This window comes from Bidens hawaiensis, unplaced genomic scaffold (assembly GCF_021521415.1).
Source record: "Bidens hawaiensis isolate Kalapana, Puna unplaced genomic scaffold, B.hawaiensis_p1.1 tig00037817_1, whole genome shotgun sequence".
In the NCBI taxonomy this organism is placed as follows: domain Eukaryota; kingdom Viridiplantae; phylum Streptophyta; class Magnoliopsida; order Asterales; family Asteraceae; genus Bidens; species Bidens hawaiensis.
The window spans coordinates 37464-57408 of NW_027496626.1; the positions used below are offsets into that span (position 1 = coordinate 37464).

The window sequence follows — 19945 nt, forward strand, 5'->3', positions numbered from 1 at the left end:
GAAAGTCAACCTTCCTCATCAAGTGCAGTTGATACTCCTGCTGCCTCTACTGAAGAAGAATTCTACAATCCATTTCACTCTCAACATCAATCACCCATTGATGAACTCTCTTCGAATTTAGAAAACAATCTAGAAGTCGGTCCGGTTAAGACTACTGGAATTCACAAAAATCACCCTTTGGAGAACGTGATAGGTAATCTGTCTAACGGTGTTCAAACAAGAAGGAGTTTGGATGAACACACATGTGTTTACGCAAGCATTAAAGACACGGGTATCATAAATGAATGCTTGTAAACCTGCTTCATCAGCCAGATTGAACCGAAGAATTATTAAATGGCTCTAAAGGAAAGCTCATGGGTTGAAGCCATGCAAGAAGAGTTAGCACAGTTCGAGAAGATGGAAGTATGGAAATTAGTTGAAAAACCAAATAATGTAAATGCTATTGGTACAAAGTGGGTTTTTAAATGTAAGAGAGATGAGAAAGGGATAATCATACAGAACAAGGCAAGGCTGGTAGTAAAAGGGTTCAATCAGCAAGAAGGAATCGACTACAACGAAGTGTTTGCTCCTGTGGCAAGATTGGAGGCAATTCGACTATTTTTGGCATTTGCTGCACACAAAGAGATGAAAGTGTTCCAGTTAGATGTGAAAAGTGTCTTTCTTAATGGTAAAGTCGATGAGGTGGTGTATGTTGAACAACCTCCAGGATTTCCTGACCCTGATTTTCCTGATTGGGCTACATCAGGCACCTCATGCCTGGTACGCGACCTTGTCCGATTACTTGATTGAGAATGGGTTCGAAAGAGGAAAGATCGACAGCACGCTGTTTGTCAAGAGAAAAGGGGGAGATTTTCTACTAGTGCAAGTTTATGTGGACGACATCATTATTGCTTCATCAAAAGTCGCCATGTGTCAGGAATTTGAATCAGTCATGAAAAAGAGGTTTGAAATGAGCGCCATGGGCGAATTAACTTTCTTTTTGGGATTGCATGTAGATCAGAAGAAAGATGGGATGTTTATTCATCAAACAAAATATGTCCATAATGTGCTCAAGCGCTTCAAGATGGAAGATAGCACCCCATTTGATACTCCAGTTTGCGTCAACCACAAAATGGGTGCTGATTCGGACAGTGATGAAGACGTGGATCCCACCCAATATCGAGCAATAAAAGGTTCTTTAATGTATTTAACTGCATCTAGACCTGATATTATGTTTGCAGTTTGTCTTTGTGCTCGTTTCCAGGCAAGCCCGAAGGAATCTCACATGAAGGGAGTGAAGAGAATATTGCGGTATCTCAAAGGTAAGCCTAAGTTGGGATTGTGGTACATGAAAGGGGGAGAACTGGATTTTGTAGCTTACACAGATTCTGACATGGAGGTTGCAATCAGAACAGGAAGTCAACAACCGGTTGATGTCAGTTTTTGGGAGGAAGATTGGTGTCGTGGCAGTGCAAGAAGCAGACCTCAGTAGCCATTTCCATCTGTGAAGCAGAGTACATGGCAGCATCGAACTGCTGCTCCCAGGTTCTTTGGATACAACAGCAATTGCGCGATTACGGTCTGAATTTCACTCAAACTCCTATTTGCATTGATAATACTGCTGCAATCTCAGTAACTAACAATCCCGTCAAACACAGCAAAACTAAACATATTGACATTCGTCATCATTTTATACGGGATTGTGCTGAGAATAAATTAATTGTGCTTGAAAAGGTTGATTCTTTGGATAATTTCGCCGATCTTTTACTAAAGCGTTTGACCGATCCCGTTTTCAAAATCTTGTTAAGCTGAATGGGATGATCAATCCCGAGTAACCTTATTTTTCGTTTTTATTTAAAAAAAAAAAAAAAAAAAAAAACATCACTATCGCTTAGAGTTATGTCGGTTGCTTCAGTTTGAAGGACACACCTTCGGATATGTTTGGTCCTTACTTCTACTAGTAGATTATGAGGATAGCCATTAACCAGATGACTGAAAGTGACCGGGGCGGTTTATGATGGGTTTTTATTCTTTCGCTGAAAAATAGTCGTTCATACTTAGTTAGAAGGACACATACTCGTATGTGGTCGGTCCAGCTGATCCATTGGATCTTCAGGATAGCCGTTTACTATCTTTTACTAAAGCGTTTGACCGATCCCGTTTTCAAAATCTTGTTGAGCTGAATGGGATGATCAATCCCGAGTAACCTTGTTTTTCGTTTTTATTTAAAAAAAAAAACATCACTGTCGCTTAGAGTTATGTCAGTTGCTTCAGTTTGAAGGACACATCTTCGGATATGTTTGGTCCTTACTTCTACTAGTAGATTATGAGGATAGCCATTAACCAGATGACTGAAAGTGACCGGGGCGGTTTATGATGGGTTTTTATTCTTTCGCTGAAAAATAGTCGTTCATACTTAGTTAGAAGGACACATACTCGTATGTGGTCGGTCCAGCTGATCCATTGGATCTTCAGGATAGCTGTTTACCTGAAGACTTTGACTTGATCGGGGCGATAGAATTTAAAATTTTTTTTAGGGAGATGATATAAATTTTTCAAGTCTATAACTTCGTAAGAAGTTTCAATACAATGTTTAAAAGAAAATTGATCCAACCATGGAAAGTGATAGAAAAACTAATTCTGTGTGCTTAATTGGTGAAGTTATTAAGCCTAAAAGACTCTAGAACAACCATTCTAAGTTATGGTAGCTTTATATGGTGCGTAAAAGTAGAAGTGATACAAACTAAATCTCCTCGATTTAATGTGGAGAATCATTCTGAGTTGTGCATGTCTCCATATACATCTTTCCGAATGATAGGCAGAAAAGTGATTACCCAGTCATACACGAGCCCGTGAGTGTTCTGATTCCCGAGAAAATGGTGTGTCAAGTACCTGCAGTGATCCAGATTCGGGACTTGCAGTCGTCTATTATTTGAAGCTGTATTAATATCTTTATTAAAAAAATGTTGTTAAACCTTCTGAAGCTTATGTTATTTCAAATATCAATCGAGAGGCAAGAAAGAGAACGGGAAGAAGACTCTAAAGATCGATGTGTGCTTACTATTTAATCAAACACTACGGGTCGAAGTCAACTCGGGGTGACTTGGGGAAAGCCAAATACGCTTTGAGAATAGATAGGAGGCATCACAATCCCTCATGTGATGTCCATCTAAATTTTGAGCTTAATTGAACCTAATCCGTATCACAGAAGCGATGAAAACCATACTAAGTTTTATACCTGCTTACAACCTGTTTCTTTATGTCATAATACCGCTGAACATGGATCTATGTGACAGCCACTTAATTAGTATGATTCCTGTTCGGATCTTTTCTAAAACATGCAGGTTCTCGTCAAGACTGAAATTTGATCCCGTTTATTTAATTACTAAAATTTTCATTGCATATTTTGTTTTGTGGTTTAAAACTTGGTTACTTGGTTCTTTGATCGTAAAGTTTAAATCTTTAACGGAGAATTTTAAAAGACAGTTGCATTTTGATCAAATTTATAAGGGCCTGTTTTGTAAATAAAATAAGCGAACTTACTGGTAAGGTTAAAAGGGCGAAGTTGTTCAAGAGCGAAGTTGTTCAGGGGCGAAGTTAATGGTAAGCGAAGTTAACATTAACTTCGCCTGAGTATTTTCAAATCGATTTAAGTGGTCAACTTGGTCAAACACTTTACAAACTTTCAAACACCTCGGCGAACTTATATCCACTTCCAACCCTCGGAGAACTTAAAACTCGAATCAAACCTCGTTATTATCTGTTTTCAATCCGTGTTAAAGGTGTGTAGGCTCGGTATAACATGTAATTCATATTAATGGTGATAATCAGAGGCCTTGGTGATTCGATTTGTGACAAAGTTTGTGCTAACCTTTAAACACTCGATAAACTATTTGTTTTTACGGTGTTTGTAACCAATTTGGTCCTCTAAGATCTCGATAGAACTATCCTTTCATGCTTTAATTATCGAATACTTCTGAAAACACCTTGATCAGATCAAAATAATATGCCGTTTCAGTTGCAGGCAAAGTTAGGGTTAGGCGAAGTTGTTCTCAACTTCGCCTTAGGCTTAACTTCGCCTGTTCAAAATTATTTTTTAATCAGGCATTCTGGATTGTTCACAGGCGAAGTTAGGGCTTAGGAGAAGTTATACCCAACTTCGCCATAGGATTAACTTCGCTTGCTACACCTTATGTTATTTATAAGTTCTGGTTTGTTATCAGGCGAAGTTAGATTTTAGGGCGAAGTTGTACTCAACTTTGCCATATACTTAACTTCGCCTGCACACTACATGTTATCATAACTTCGCTCATGGTAACAGGCGAAGTTATGATCTGCTACGTCGATGTTCTAACTTAGACCGTTTGTTGTGCAGATATGGCTGCTGTGGCAGGAGCTGGTGGTGCTGGTGGTGACGAAGGTGGTGACAATAACCGACAGTTCTTTCCGGGTCACAACATGTATATCACTTTGGATCCGGATGCTAGTGGTGTCAACGACTATCGCGAGATCATCTCCTTCCTCGTTCGCTCACGTATTTTTCACGCCATCACTACAACTCTCCCATTTCTCTACCGAATATTGAAGATTTCTGGCGAACGGTAGAATATGACTGTAGAGTTGATCCTCCGGTTATGCGCGCTACAGTGAACAATCAGGTGGTGGAGTTCTCAGAAGATCAGATCAGAGTCGCCTTGCAGTTCGGGGCTGAAACTACAGATGATCCAACAGATTTTGCAGCTCCATTCAGAGATGGTGCATTTCTACGTATAGGCTATTCGGGTCCTTTGGGTGACACTCAAAGGAGAAAGGGTTTCTTACTAGATCAGTGGTGTTTTTTGATGCACGTAATGATAGTGTGCATGTCTGGTCATAAAGCTGGTACTGACGGTATGGGGGCAACGATGCAATCTGCTATGGCAGCCCTGACTTACAACAAGCCCTACAGCTTTAGTCAGATGGTGTTTTATGAAATTGATCGTCAGAGACGCGCGGTCGCCAGGGAAAGATTTTTAATGTACCCGAGATTTTTACAGATGATTTTGAATCATGTAGCACCTACGCTACCTCAACGACGTCATATCCATTATGTTGAGAGTGTAAGTAAGAGAATCTTTGCGCAATGCAGGTCGTCAAGTGCTCGCAGCAAACCAGAGCTTCGTCCGCGGCACACTGCATTGTTTGGTTATTTGGTGAACCCTGATTATATTGCTCCTCAAGGAGATGAATTTCGAGACCCGGCACCGCAACATGCAAATGTTCCTCAACCACCTCCACCTGTGGTACAGCAAGCACTGCCTGCTGATCCTGTTGCAGCTCCGGAGGAACAGGTCAATCTTGAAGCTGCCTTTGGTGGCCAAGGGTTCTTTGATATGGAACAAATTGATCCAGCTGCTGAGGTTCGAGCCCCAGAAGCTGAGGCATCGGGTGTGAATGTTTCGATGGTAGCTACGTCAGTAGAAGATTCTGAGAGAACTGACTCTGACTCCTCCGCTGATGACATCGCTGAAGCACAACAGATTATTGTCAGACAAGAAAGAATACATGGCAAGAGAAAGAATGACTTGGATGACGGTGAATCTGACTTCGATGAGGAGTTAGACCAGTTGATACGACGATCCAAGAGGGTCAGAACTGGTGAGGGTTCGGGAGCTGGTGAAAGCTTAAGGGTGGTTGGTTTCTCTCCACTCTCGTTATCTGGTATGACTATGGTTCCTACTTCTATGACTGTAACAGTACCGATTACCTCCAGTGTTCCCGTGGTGACAACGTCATCATCATTTGGTATTCCACCAACCACGTTTCAGTTTTCGGCTCCGGAGATAGTTTCCTTGCCACCTCCTACTGTTACTCCATCGGAGGTTGTTGCAAGATTTGTTGAGTCAACGTTGGTTGCTACTGCGGGGTTAACTGTCACAATTCCACCCGCGGCTACTATTCAGTCTGCTTCTGATACTCCAGCCAGTTTGGGAATACCTCCACCTTATGCTCAAGACGTTTCTCACATGCGTTTTGATTTTGATGCTACCTTGTCCGATTCTAAAAGGATAGCTGCTCTTGAACGGATCGTTGCTGAACATAGAAGTATCAATCTAATCCAGACTCAAGCTATCCAGCGACTTGTAGCAGAAAATCAGATCCAATCGTCCCTCCTTGTTGAGCACGGTAAACTTTTTGATGCTTTAAAACAGTTCTTAGCATCTCAGGGGGGGACGAGCTGCAAGGGCGACGAGTTGAGAACCAAGAAAAGACAAGATAGAGACGATGATCCCAATGCATCGAAAGGTGCAGGTGGTGAGTTGCCAAGAACTGAACAAACTCTTGGGACTTCCACATCTCAGGGGGAGTTAACTGGTACGGCAAGTGGTGAAGATGTCGTGGTTGTTGATGATGATGATGTGGGTGATGATGATGTGTTAACTGTTGAGGAGATTGAAAAGATAGGAGAACAGATTGTGATTGATAGTGAGATAGAGGAAGGTGATATTGTGGATGACAGTGTAGAACATGATATTCCAGACGTTGACAAAGTGAATGTGAGTCAAGATATGGATGTGTCTGATGAGTCTGAGTGGGAAGAACAGCCGAGATGGAAAGAAGGCTACGCTCAGTGGTTTGTTAAGACAAAGAAACCAGCGGTTCCAACAATGTTCAAAAAGAGTTACAATATCAAAGGGTATGCTGAGTCGAAGAAGGGTATTATTTGCTGGCTGTATGATGAGCAGTTGAAGTTATTTGTGATTAAACGCTTTGATGGGATTCAGTATATTAAGAGGACGTTGAGATCTCTCAATACCTTGCCTGAGTGTGAGGTGAAGGATTTAGCTAGATTGAGATTGATTAACAGGAGTGATGACAATATGGCCAGAATAATTGGGAAGATTGTGTAGAAAGAAAGTGTGAAAGAGAAGAAGTTTGAGCTGTTAAAGCCTCAGAAAGGGAAGCTAGTTGAAGATAAGGAAAGAGGAATGCGAGCTGATGGCAAACCTTGGATGGTGATGAAATATAAGCCGGTTCGGTGTTTGAAAGAAGTGCCGATGAAGACAATGCCCAAGGATGTTTTAAAGAGTCTCAAGTGGTGGTACGTTGATAGCCAAACAGCTGAAGCGGTTATGGAAAATGGAGCTGAACAAGAAGTTCTGAGAGTGTATGATCCCATGCACTTGGTAAATTTGTCTCAAGCTGACTTGCAGGTGCTAAATGATAAGAAGATATTCTATATTCCTGCATGGGAAGATGAAGCCAAGAAGTACCAGAGGGTGGTCTCTGTCTGTGTAAGAGAGGACGTTCAGCTTGAAGACGGGTGACACGAGATTTTTGGGATTACTAGACACGAGAATGAAGATAGAGATATGAAGCTACTGCCAAGGGGGAGTCTGTTGGTGCATAATGTCAGTAGTTCAGTATCTCGTGTTTTGTATGTGTCTGTAATCGTGTAAGATTGTTTGTTTTGGTTTTGGATATTGTGTTACACAAGTTCGCCTGGGATGTAGGCGAACTTGGTGGCAAGCGAAGTTATGACAACTTCGCCTAGTCTGTTAGGCGAAGTTGTCGAGGCTTATATATTCCTCTCTTCGGCTTGGTTTAAAAAGAAGAAAAAGAAGTTTTCCAAGAACGTGTATGGTGATAATTGAGATCACGTGTTGAAGTGTTGCAATACAAACGTGTTTATTAGTATTGTAACGTGTGTTTGTGTATCGTCTCAATGTATTATATATCTTACGCTCGTATCGTATTACGTGGGGATTCCGCACCCTCATGTTACGAGATACTCCTGTGTAGATCCGGCTGGGAACCTACACACTTGAACCGTGCACAGATGCTGTCACCTTAGTGCTTGGCAAAGAGAAAGGTGGGTTTTTAAAAGGGATTGGGTATGGATTGACAACAGGTAAATATTGGGGTTGTGAGTCGGGTAAAAGGCTCGTTTAAGCAACGGATTGCCCAACTTGAATATGAGGCGGTGCAGAGAGATGAAGTGGTGAACAGGTTGACGAATATACTTGAATCCACGAGTGCTATGCTAGCAAGCCGTGAGAAGGAACAGTTAGCATTTGAGACCAGGTTCAGACATCTCGAAGGATTGTTGCCGCAAATGTCGGCAAGTCAAGTAAGTGACGTATGCTACATATTATTAATGCATTCGACATACATAATTGGCACTGTTTTTGTCACAATTCGTAGGTAAATCTTGTTCCCAACCAGGTTGGTTCTAACCAAAGTACTAGTGCTGTGGCGCAAAATAAAATGCCAGGACCAGTAAGTATCTGACAGTTTCTTTGTTTTTTACAACTTTCCATGTGATTTTTCATTTTCCATAACCTAATAAATTGATTTGTAGGCCAGCTCTGTGGGAAACATCTTAACCTTAGGTGAGGCTATGCAACAAGAATCCGCTTCTCAGGTAACCATTTGACAGTTTGATTGATTTGTTTTAATAATTAACTTTCCATGTGAGTGTGCTGATTTTGCATACGTTAATTGTAGCCCAAGTCTGCGGATAAAATAGTTATCGAAACGGTACCCCGCTCCCCATATCACGACATCAGTACTTATTTGACAATTTCAGTACTTTTTATATTCGTTTCCAATGTGAGTGTGCTCATTTTCTATTACTGAATTGCATGCCAAGTCTGTGGAAAAAAGTGTTGACCAAACAGTACCCGCTCCCCATATCGCGACATCAGTAAGCATTTGACAATTTCAGTACTTTTTATAATTCGTTTCCAATGTGAGTGTGCTCATTTTCTATTTACCGAATTGCAGGCCAAGTCTGTGGAAAAAAGTGTTGACCAAACGGTAGTCGATCCCCATAGCGCGACATCAGTAAGTATTTGGAAGTTTCAGTTTTTATATTTTATAACCTAATAAGTCCTAACAATTCCAATTTCTGTTATATTACCAATGAAGCCTGTAGAGAACAATGTTGACCAAGCATCAACACAACTACACCACACTCCGGATAGTAACGGCTCGAAAAAACCATCAATAAGTATTTGGCAATTTCAGTTTTTCCTTTAATTGATTGATTCATTGAATGGTTTTTAGGTAAAACGGAGAAGCCGTAAAAGAAAAGTTGATGTATCTACTGATGAAGCTTCCCCACCTGCTGAAATAAAGGTATACTGCGCGAAACATTGTTAATTTCCCACCAATATGGGTATGTACTTATATATTGACTTCAACTAAGCCATCTTAATTTCACATGCTGGTTTATAGGTGTATGAGTGTCGTTTGTGTGTGCATGACAAGCGTAACAAGGTGGCAAATGGTAAAGTTTATTGGTCACTGGTTCCACAACAGTTGCATGGAAAAGCAATCCCGGAGGGTTGCTATAAAGTTAGTATTTATGAAGTCATAAAGGAACAAGCAATTATTCCTTGTGAGGCAGGTGAAATTGTAACTGTTGGCAACGCACGTGGTTCTTTTGTTCCTTGGCCAGAACACCTAATCTTATGTGACTAGGAGGTTTGTTCCCTTTTAACTTAACCGAACAAATATCTATGTTCTTTTCATTTAGTTTAAAAAATGAACACTTTTGTTCATTTATGTTCGTTTGTTTATAATCTAAACTAACGTAATTGAACAAAGATAAACGAACATAAACGAACTTCCCGCCGAAAGGTGCGCAAACAGTTAAACGAACGTTCGGTATGTATGTATGCATACTATTTTGTTCTATTCAATTACAAAATACGACATTAATTATACATATTTGTTTTTCATATTATGTTGTTCCAGCTACCACCACTCCCATCCTCAAAAGAACCAGACAGAGCTGGCAAGAAGGCAAAGGCAAAGTACATAACGATAGACCGGGTGACCAAACAGAAGACAAGGAGCAGTGCCAAGAAAACCGACGCCTTAGCTAGTATATAGGTAGTCGTTATTTTTGTATTTTGTAAGATATTTTGCATATACATTTGCTTAAGTGAATATTATTGTTAATATAATTTGTTTCTAATTTTGTTTTGTCATGTTTGCTTATAACTGTTTTATATTACTGCACAAAAAATAAAAATAATTATATATTGCATAATTACACACAATTTGGCCACATAGAACACATTAAATAGGTGTGGCCAAAAGTACCTGAAATTACAAAAATTAGAGTCAATAAATGACTATTAGCCACAACATAAACATTTTTGTGTGACGAAAAGTATGATAATAGGCACACTTTATATTACAAAAGCATTATGTGTGACAAACGGTAAAGACAATGGCCACACCACAAACAACAAAAGAGTGTTTGAGTGACAACTTCACATTTTTAGCCATATTGACAACAACCTCCAGTGTCTATATGATATTATTAGCCACACAGTACCTCACTATGTGTGACGAAAAGTTTGACAATAGCCACACTTTATATTAGGAAAAGCATTATGTGTGACAAACGGTAAAGACAATGGCCACACCACAAAAGAGTGTTTGAGTGGCAACTTCACATTTTTAGCCACATTGACAACAACCTCCAGTGTCTATATGATATTATTAGCCACACAGTACCTCACTATGTGTGACGAAAAGTTTGATAATAGCCATACTTTAAATTAGGAAAAGCATTATGTGTGACAAACGGTAAGGCAATGGCCACACCACAAAAGAGTGTTTGAGTGGCAACTTCACATTTTTAGCCACATTGACAACAACCTTTAGTGTCTATATGATATTATTAGCCACACAGTACATCACTATGTGTGACGAAAAGTTTGACAATAGCCACACTTTAAATTAGGAAAAGCATTATGTGTGACAAACGGTAAGACAATGGCCACACCACAAACTACAAAAGAGTTTTTGACTAGCAAGTTCACATTTTTAGCCACATTTACAATAACCTCCGGTGTCTATAAGTTATTATTAGCCACACAGTACTTCACTATGTGTGACAAAAAGTTTTACAATAGCCACACTTTATATTAGGAAAAACATTTTGTGTGACAAACAGTAAGACAATGACCACACTATAATCTACAAAGGAGTTTATGAGTGGCAAGTAAATATATTTAGCCACTTTTAATGTAATATCCAGTGTCTATATAATATAATTAGCCACACTATTATTAAATTTAAGTGGTCATTGTTTTGCTATATCCACACAGTATAGGTCACAATGCACGCTTAACACAACCCTATTGGCCACATTATTATAAATTCATGTGGCTGAAACATTAATTCATGTGGCTATATACGTGCAATGGTCACTCATAGTAAATACTCATGTGGCCATTTTCTACCATTTAGCCACACTTATTGGAGAGGCTTCTTGATGGCCAGCAACTAATGCCTGTACCCTTTAGCCACACTTATTACGACATAAGGCCACCAAAAACAGTGTGTGGCCATATCATACCCACGGTGTCACGACCTTTGGCCACATATGACCTGAACAAAATGTGTGTGGCTAAAGGCATACGGCCACACTTTTTTCGTGTGGCCGAAGGTCAATTTTCACGTAGTGGTTTTTGGACCAAAATTTTCGAGACGTTACACTATACTTCGAATCCGGTCGTCTTATCACTAGTCAGATTTGTTGAATTGGATTTAAAAATTGTTTGACATCACGCTTTAATAATATGTATTATTTTGTGTTGCACGCTCATCAAGACAGAAAAAATAACCTTCTTGATCCATCGCGAATTTAAGAGTAAACTGCGGTTTTCGTCTATGTGATTTGTCTAGATATGCGGTTTTTCCAATAGTTTCAAATTTTCGATTTTCGTCCATGTGGTTTTATTTTAATTGCAATTAAACCCAAATTTAAACCCCTAAACCCATCAGTGTTTCCCTCACGTGAGAGGCAGTTTTGTCCTTTTTCTCCCCAAATAAACCTCAGTCCTAATTCGCAAGCCCCTCACGTTGTGAAGGGTACGCTGATAGGTTTAACGACCAGACTTAACGGGATTACTGAATTCGGGCTTAATTGCATATGAAATGAAACCATAGAGACTAAAATCGCAAATTTGAAACTATTTAACGAAAACCGTAAATTTGAACAAAACATAGAGACGAAAACCACATATAACTCCAAAATAAAGTGTTTGTTTACTTGTTTTTGCAAATTTACCCTGAACTTTAGTTAATTGATATTATAAAATATTTAATAGTGACATTATTAATTTTATTTGTTGTTATGATTGAGTAATTTTATGTAACCACCATCAGGTGGACATTTCTTTTAATTTGAAATCTGAACTTTGTTTAATTTAGTTATTTGGATTGTTTTTTTATTAAACTTTAATTCACAATCAAGTTTGTTTCTTGCAATTGTTTTCATCATTCATGTTTTTAAAGTTCACTTGACATCGTTTATCCATATAGACTAAAATTAGAATAAATAATCAAATGAAAAGGTAATACTGACTACATGCTCCTTGTGAATATGATATCATACTTAGTCTAGCTATTTAGTTTTAATTAGGTTTTTACATTACTAAAACGACGGTCATCATATATATAGTTCAAGAAGCAAACTGTGTAACCAAGTGGTTACAAGTTACAACTACAACATTTGATGGCGCCTCGATCTGAAGATGGTATGTTGACACTTGGAAGACCATGAAAATTAAGTTAAATTCGAGGAAACACACGGTATCCTAAAGTGGATTCTATAGAGTCGGGGTATCCACCCTAGTTGGTGTTGAAGTAGTCAATAGACTATGGTTCGATGATGCGATTTTCATAGTTTGTACTAAGTTTTTAATTTATGTATTCATTTTCAAAGTTTGTATAGGAAATCGAAAACCAGTTACTTAAAAAAAGCTAAATATCGACATACTATCAATGACCTATTTAAAGAGTCAAGCTTTGGTGTCGAATAAAGCTCTATCGTGAACAATCGGTAAATTATGTACGTAGATAAGAAGTTTCATCCACGGCCCATATACCGATGAAACATCATGACGGATTCTTGCCGGTGATAACTATTGTGGACAATTTTGCGTCACTAGTACCTCATGTTTTTTAATAGTAATAATAATGATATAGTTTTCTTATGCAGAATTACAGAAAACGTCCTTTAATTTTTTTTTTTAAATTTTAACGCTTGTTCTTTATTTTCAAACTTGACATAATTTGTACTTTACATTTTCAAATGCTACACTATTTGTTCTTTGACCCTACCCCGGTTAGTTTATTTGTTAAGTCAGGTCATGTGTCTTGCACATGAGGGCAAATTTGTCATTTTACTATCTAAAACGTTTTTTAATTAAATGGGTAAAAAGACCAATATGCCCTTATGTGCAAGGCACATGACCTGGCTTAACGAGAAAAACTAACCGGGTTAGGGTCAAATGACAAATGGTGTAGCATTTGAAAACGTAAAGTACAAATTATGTCAAGTTTGAAGATAAAGAACAAGCGCTGAACTTTGATATAATCATAAAGGACAATTTTTGTAATATGATTTTCTTTTATGTTATCTAAATTTATAATTATCTTTATTAATGTGGTAGAACATATTATTTAGTTTCTGAAAAAAGATAATTGTTATAAACCTTAAATAATATATTATATAAAATATAATTCAAAGAAAAACATGGCATATCTATCTATAATATATATAAATGAAGACATAAAAATCCTACTTGTCGTGATGTGGTCGCTCCCTCTTTTTTTGGAGTCACCAGATTTGCTTGATTTTTAAATGGAGGCTTCTCATGCATTTGACCCGAATTCATGGGTATGGGTCTTACCAAACCCAGATATTCCTTAAATAGGTTATAACATCTCATTAAATTAAAAATTATTCTCACCAAATTATTTATGTAAAAATCCTATAAAATAGGATATAATAAAAAGTAATATCTTATTTATTTAACTTTCATAAATAATATTTATAATTAAAAAACAATTTCATAGTAAAAAAAATAAATTGGTCTTGGGTCTCATCAAAACCATATAGCTTTTAAACCGTGTTATAACATCTCATTTATTTGTGAAACAATTTATCATAAAACCATAAGTATATTAATAAATTTCATACAATAAAAAATTATAAATTAAAAAAATAAATAAATATTAGAACAAACAATATAAAACAACCCCCCCCCCCCCCCGGTATGGGTCTTACCAAACCCAGATATTCCTTAAACGGGTTATAACATCTCACTGAATAAAAAATTATTCTCACCAAGTTATAGATGTAAAAATCCTATAAAATAGGATATACTAAAAATTAATATCTTATTTATTTTAAAATATATATATATATATATATATATTATTTAAATTAAAAAACCAATTTTATAGTAAAAAATAAACGGGTCTTGGCTCATCAAAACCATATAGCTTTTAAACCGAGTTATAACATCTCATTTATTTGTGAAACAATTTATCATCAAACCATAAGTATATTATTAATATTCATACAATAAATAAATATAAATTAAAAAAAATAAATATTAGAACAAACAATATAAAACAACGTCTGATCAAAACATAAGTATATTATTAGCTATCATAATAAAAATCCTACGTGTCGCGATGTGGTCGCTCCCCCTTTTTTTGGAGTCACCAGATTTGCTTGATTTTAAATGGAGGCTTCTCATGCATTTGCATTTGACCCGAATTCATGGGTATGGGTCTTACCAAACCCATATATTCATTAAACGGGTTATAGCATCTCATTAAATTAAAAATTATTCTCACCAAACTATTTAGTTTGATGTGAAAATCCTATAAAGTAGGATTTTTTTTTAAAAGATATTATTTCTAATTAATAAACAATTTTATTGTAAAAACAAAAAAGCGGGTCTTGGGTCTTACCAAACCCAGATAACTTTGAAACCGGGTTATAACATCTTAGTTATTTGTGAAAAATTTTTATCATCAAACTCTAGGTATATATTATAAATTTCATTACAATAAATAAAATAAACCCAAAAAAGTATATAAATATTAAAAACGAGTAATGTAAAATAGCCCCCGTAATACGGGGGACAAAAACTAGTAATATATATAAACGAAGACATAAAAATCTTACGTGTCGCGATGTGGTTGCTCCCCCTTTTTTTGGAGTCACCAGATTTGCTTGATTTTTAAATGGAGGCTTCTCATACATTTGACCCGAATTCATGGGTATGGGTCTTACCAAACCCAGATATTCCTTAAACGGGTTATAACATCTCATTAAATTAAAAATTATTCTCACCAAATTATTTATATAAAAATCCTATAAAATAGGATATAATAAGAAATAATATCTTATTTATTTTAAAAAAGATATATATATAGATATATATATTATTTAAACTAAAAAACCAATTTGATAGTAAAAAAAATAAACGGGTCTTGGGTCTCATCAAACCATAAGTTATTATTAACTTTCATAAATATTATTTATAATTAAAAAACCAATTTCATAGTAAAGAAAATAAACGGGTCTTGAGTCTCATCAAAACCATATAGCTTTTAAACCAGGTTATAACATCTCATTTATTTGTGAAACGATTTATCACCAACCATAAGTTATTATTAACTTTCATACAATAAAAATATACAAATTAAAAAAATAAATAAATATTATGCATTTGACCCGAATTCACGGGTATGTGTCTCATCAAACCCAGATTTTTCTTAAACGGGTTATAACATCTCATTAAATTAAAAACTAATATCACCAAATATTTGATATAAAAATCCTATAAAGTAGAGATATACTAAAAATTAATATCTGATTTATTTTTTTTAAAAAAAGATATACATTATTTATAATTAAAAACCAATTTTATTGTAAAAAAAATAAGCGGGTCTTGAGTCTCATCAAACTCGTATATCTTTTAAACCGGATTATAACATCTCATTATTAGTGAAACAATTTATTATCAAACCATAAGTATATTATTAACTTTCATACAATAAAAAAAATTCAAAAAATAAATAAATATTAGAAACAAATAATATAAAGCAACCTCCGTGATACGGGGGATAAAAACTAGTATTAAATAAAACAATAATAATCGAGAAGGTAGCATGTCTCATGTCGTGTAAAACACTAAAATATAAATAAAGACCGTTCCACACTTTAAATAAAGTTGTGAAACCTTTTTAGACTTCCAAATGCAGCCATTGACTCCATTATATGATCAATATATATTTTCCTAACACTTTCCACACTTTCCACCCCTTTACACTCTACATACCATCAAACCACCATTTCACTCCTATATATACACACCAAACATAACCAACATGCCTACACAAATCCCATTCTTCACTTCCTAAACAAACAATACAATGGTTGCCGAAAGAAAGATCATCGACCATGTTTCCGGTTGGATGACCGTGTACGACGATGGCTTCGTTAACCGTACATGGACTGGACCACCACAATATAAGTTCATATCTGACCCTGTCCCACCACACCATCATTTCATTGATGGAGTTGCCACTCATGACTTGTTGATTGATCCCAAATCCAAACTCCGGGTTCGGGTCTACCTGCCCGAGGTGCCCGAAACCAAAAAGCTGCCCGTACTTCTCCACTTCCACGGTGGAGGGTTTTGCATCAGCCAGGCAGACTGGTTCATGTACTATAATATTTACACACGTGTCGCCCGTGAATCAAAAGCCATAGTGGTCAGCCCCTATCTCCCCCTAGCACCGGAGCACCGCCTCCCAGCCGCCATTGACTATGGTTACTCAACTCTTCTTTGGCTAAAAGACTTGGCAAGTAACAAAAAGTTTGAGCCATTGTTGTCTAGTAAGGCGGACTTCACCCGTGTTTTCCTCATTGGAGACAGCTCTGGTGGGATGATAGTCCACCAGGTGGCTAAAAAAGCGGCTGGAGATACTCTCCAGCCGCTAAAACTTGCAGGAGCAATCCCCATCCACCCGGGGTTTGCACGGTCCACAAGAAGCAAGTCTGAGTTGGAAAAACCACAAACTCCCATGTTGACACTTGACATGTTGGATAAGTTTCTTAACATGGGGTTGCCAGAAGGCAGCACTAAAGACCACCCGATATCATGCCCGATGGGCGAGTCACTACAAGGTTTGGATCTTCCGCCATATCTGCTTTGTTTGGCGGAAGATGACCTTGTGATTGATAGGCAAATCGAGTTTTACGATTGGATGAAGAAAGCTGGGAAGAAGATTGAATTGCTGATTAGTAATGGAGTTGCACACAGCTTTATTCTTAACAAGATCGCCATTGAAATGGACCCAAACACCTCCCACCAGACTCATAAGTTGATTGAGACGATGACCAAATTCGTTGCCAACCACTAATGTTTGATTGTTATGATTGTTGCACTTTTATCTATCATATATATACATTATGGTTATGAATAATTTAATAAAAACATTCACTTTTTCATAAATTAATTTTTGAACTTTCTAACCGCGTTAACATTCTTGTAACAAGTAGTAGAACCTGCCATCTGCATCGAAGTCTATTAGATCATTCGTAAGCAAATTCTTACGAACCGTCACATTAGATTTTAAACTTTTATAAAAATACAAATTTATTTTACAACACCAAACATCCACAAACCCATTAAAATATAGGTATATAATATCGTATGTGAGAGGAGGCCCCCCACCGCTATTCTACACCTCGTCCAAAATTAGGACCTTCTCCGGAGTCTGGACAGACTTCAGAGAGCAACGTGACTGGCCATGTCAGCGTCTGCTTCTTACGGACCTCCCACAAACCTCCTCGAGTCCTCATTGATGGTGCTCTTAGTAGTGATTAGATATTTTAAACGTTTATTACATTTCCTAATTCAAAGTCAACAATCTGTGATTCAAACAAGTAGACACTTGCTTAGGAAATTTGGCATATAAATTTTTGTGGTGCATATTCAAGGAAATAAATAACAGGCAAATCTCTAAAATAGACTGTTGACGCAAAAATTTAAGAAAATAGAAATTGATTTTTCAGATTTTCAAAAATAGGAAACTCTCTAAATCATTAACTCTCACATTTAATGATTTCACGAAGATCTTGATTGGCTGATTCTCACCGTAGGTTGGTCACGACAAAACCCTATAAGTCGACAAAACCCTATAAGTTCCCCATGATGAGACTAATAATGTTCGTTTTGCAAGAATTTCACTACAGATTTGACAACAGGAGAAGCACAAGTTCAAGTGCTGACGCTATGCTTACACACCCGAAACCACAAATTGTCCATAGATACCCGATCACTTTCACATAGGAGGGTTTTATGTATTATAATATTACAAACGTGTAACGCATGAATCGGAGCCATGGTCATATACTCATATACAAAAAGATACATAAAATCTATTATGTTATGAATATTTATTTTAATGTGGTTATCAATATTAGTATAAATGTAATTTATGACATTAGGCCACCCGTAGTGGTGGCGGTATGAAGGCGTTATAGCCTATAACGCCGGGGGCATCCCCCCCCCCCCCCGCCATTTTGTGTGGCTTAAATTGTCTCGGTGTTATGTGTAAAACCCTATATGGCACAAAATTCCAAACAAAAAACTATCCGTTACAACATATTAGTGTTTGATTAAAAAAATTCATTTTCTTTAAATTTTAACACAAATCTTCTATAAAAACAAACCCAAACCTCAATTTTTATATACACTTCTACTAATTCTCTATAAAAAAAACTCACATATATATTCAAGAACACTAACCAAAATGTTACCCTACAACAACCAAACACTCGATTTTGCCGCATACGCCGACAAGGCAACGCACCCAACCCAAATAATCCACAACCGAACCCATCTACAATCCCAATGCCAACAATCCCGACCCCTCAAACCCCTATTCGTTCGACGCCCGAATGGACGCGTACATACAATATCTAGGTTCCGGAACCCCTAACTCATATACGGTGCCCGGTTTCAAAAACCCAACCACGAATATGATGGTCGGTTCTGTTTCCCAACCCGAAGACGAGTCGGTGCCGGAGACACAAATCAACCCGGAGCCAGAACCCGTCCCGGAGACTCGCGGCGGTTCGAGCCAACGTGAGCGTGGGAGAAAACACGTAAAGCCGGCGAACCTCGGACTAAAAAGACCACTATACCGTGGAAACCCAACGAGTGTGAACTAGTTGCTCGTGCTTGGTGCGTGATATCGGAAGATCCCGAGTGTGGTAAGTGTTTAAAAAAATAGTTTTTTTTATCATAGAACAAACATTGGACTTGTAATATATTTTTATTTTTTTAGCGAACTTACAGGCGTCGGGCGTATTTTGGAACAAAATTAAAGAGTTGTTCCACAAACTTGGCGGGGACTCGTGTCGGGAAAAAGATTCGGTAATGTTGAAATGGACCGATATAAACACCAAATGCACGGGTTACCATGTGGTTAACTCTCGAATGACTCGAACGTGGCGTAACGGTGTCTCTGACACAAAAATCATGGAAATGGCGTTAGTAGAGTATCAACATGATTCAGGGAACTTCAATTACTTTGGTTGTTGGAAAAATCACCTGAGGTTTCACCCTAAATGGCCCCTCGTTAAGGACGCCGACACCGAAAGTTTTAGGCCTAACAAAAGGTCTAAAACATCGTCTACGGTTGATCCGGAAATGCCAAGTTTCGATGCTCGAAACTTCAAATTAAGCGATAATGAATACGAGAATCCCTGTGCGGATGTTGCCGAGATCCCTCGACCGGGGGGGTAGAAGAAGCAAGGGAAGGGGGAAAGGGGTCGCGTCGTCGTCGACAACGGGTTCGAATGCCGAAATGGAAAGTCATTTCAAAGAAATGAACATTCAACTCAAAGGTATACAAGAACTTGGAGCTCAACGTCTTCAAGTAAATTTGGACGCCGTCGAAGTACTTAAAATGAATTAATTGGACCACGACATTGAGGTTTGATCAAACGAGTTATCCGAAGACGACCCGAGAGTCCAATCTATAAAAGCAATTCGGCAAGCGAAAATTTTTGAAAAATACATTTAGTCTTATTATTGTTATTGTATTTTTCTTAATTTAATGTTTTTTTTATTTTAATGTAGTT

The 19945-nt window shown here is 37.5% G+C and overlaps 1 protein-coding gene across 1 annotated transcript; it reads left to right on the top strand.

Annotated features, from left to right (window-relative positions):
- Positions 1–16193: 16193 nt before the first annotated feature.
- LOC143589800 (putative carboxylesterase 17) lies at positions 16194–17255 on the top strand. Its single transcript, XM_077070454.1, has one exon. The coding sequence runs from the start codon at positions 16222–16224 to the stop codon at positions 17212–17214; it is 993 nt and encodes a 330-aa protein (XP_076926569.1). The 5' UTR covers positions 16194–16221; the 3' UTR covers positions 17215–17255.
- Positions 17256–19945: the final 2690 nt, after the last annotated feature.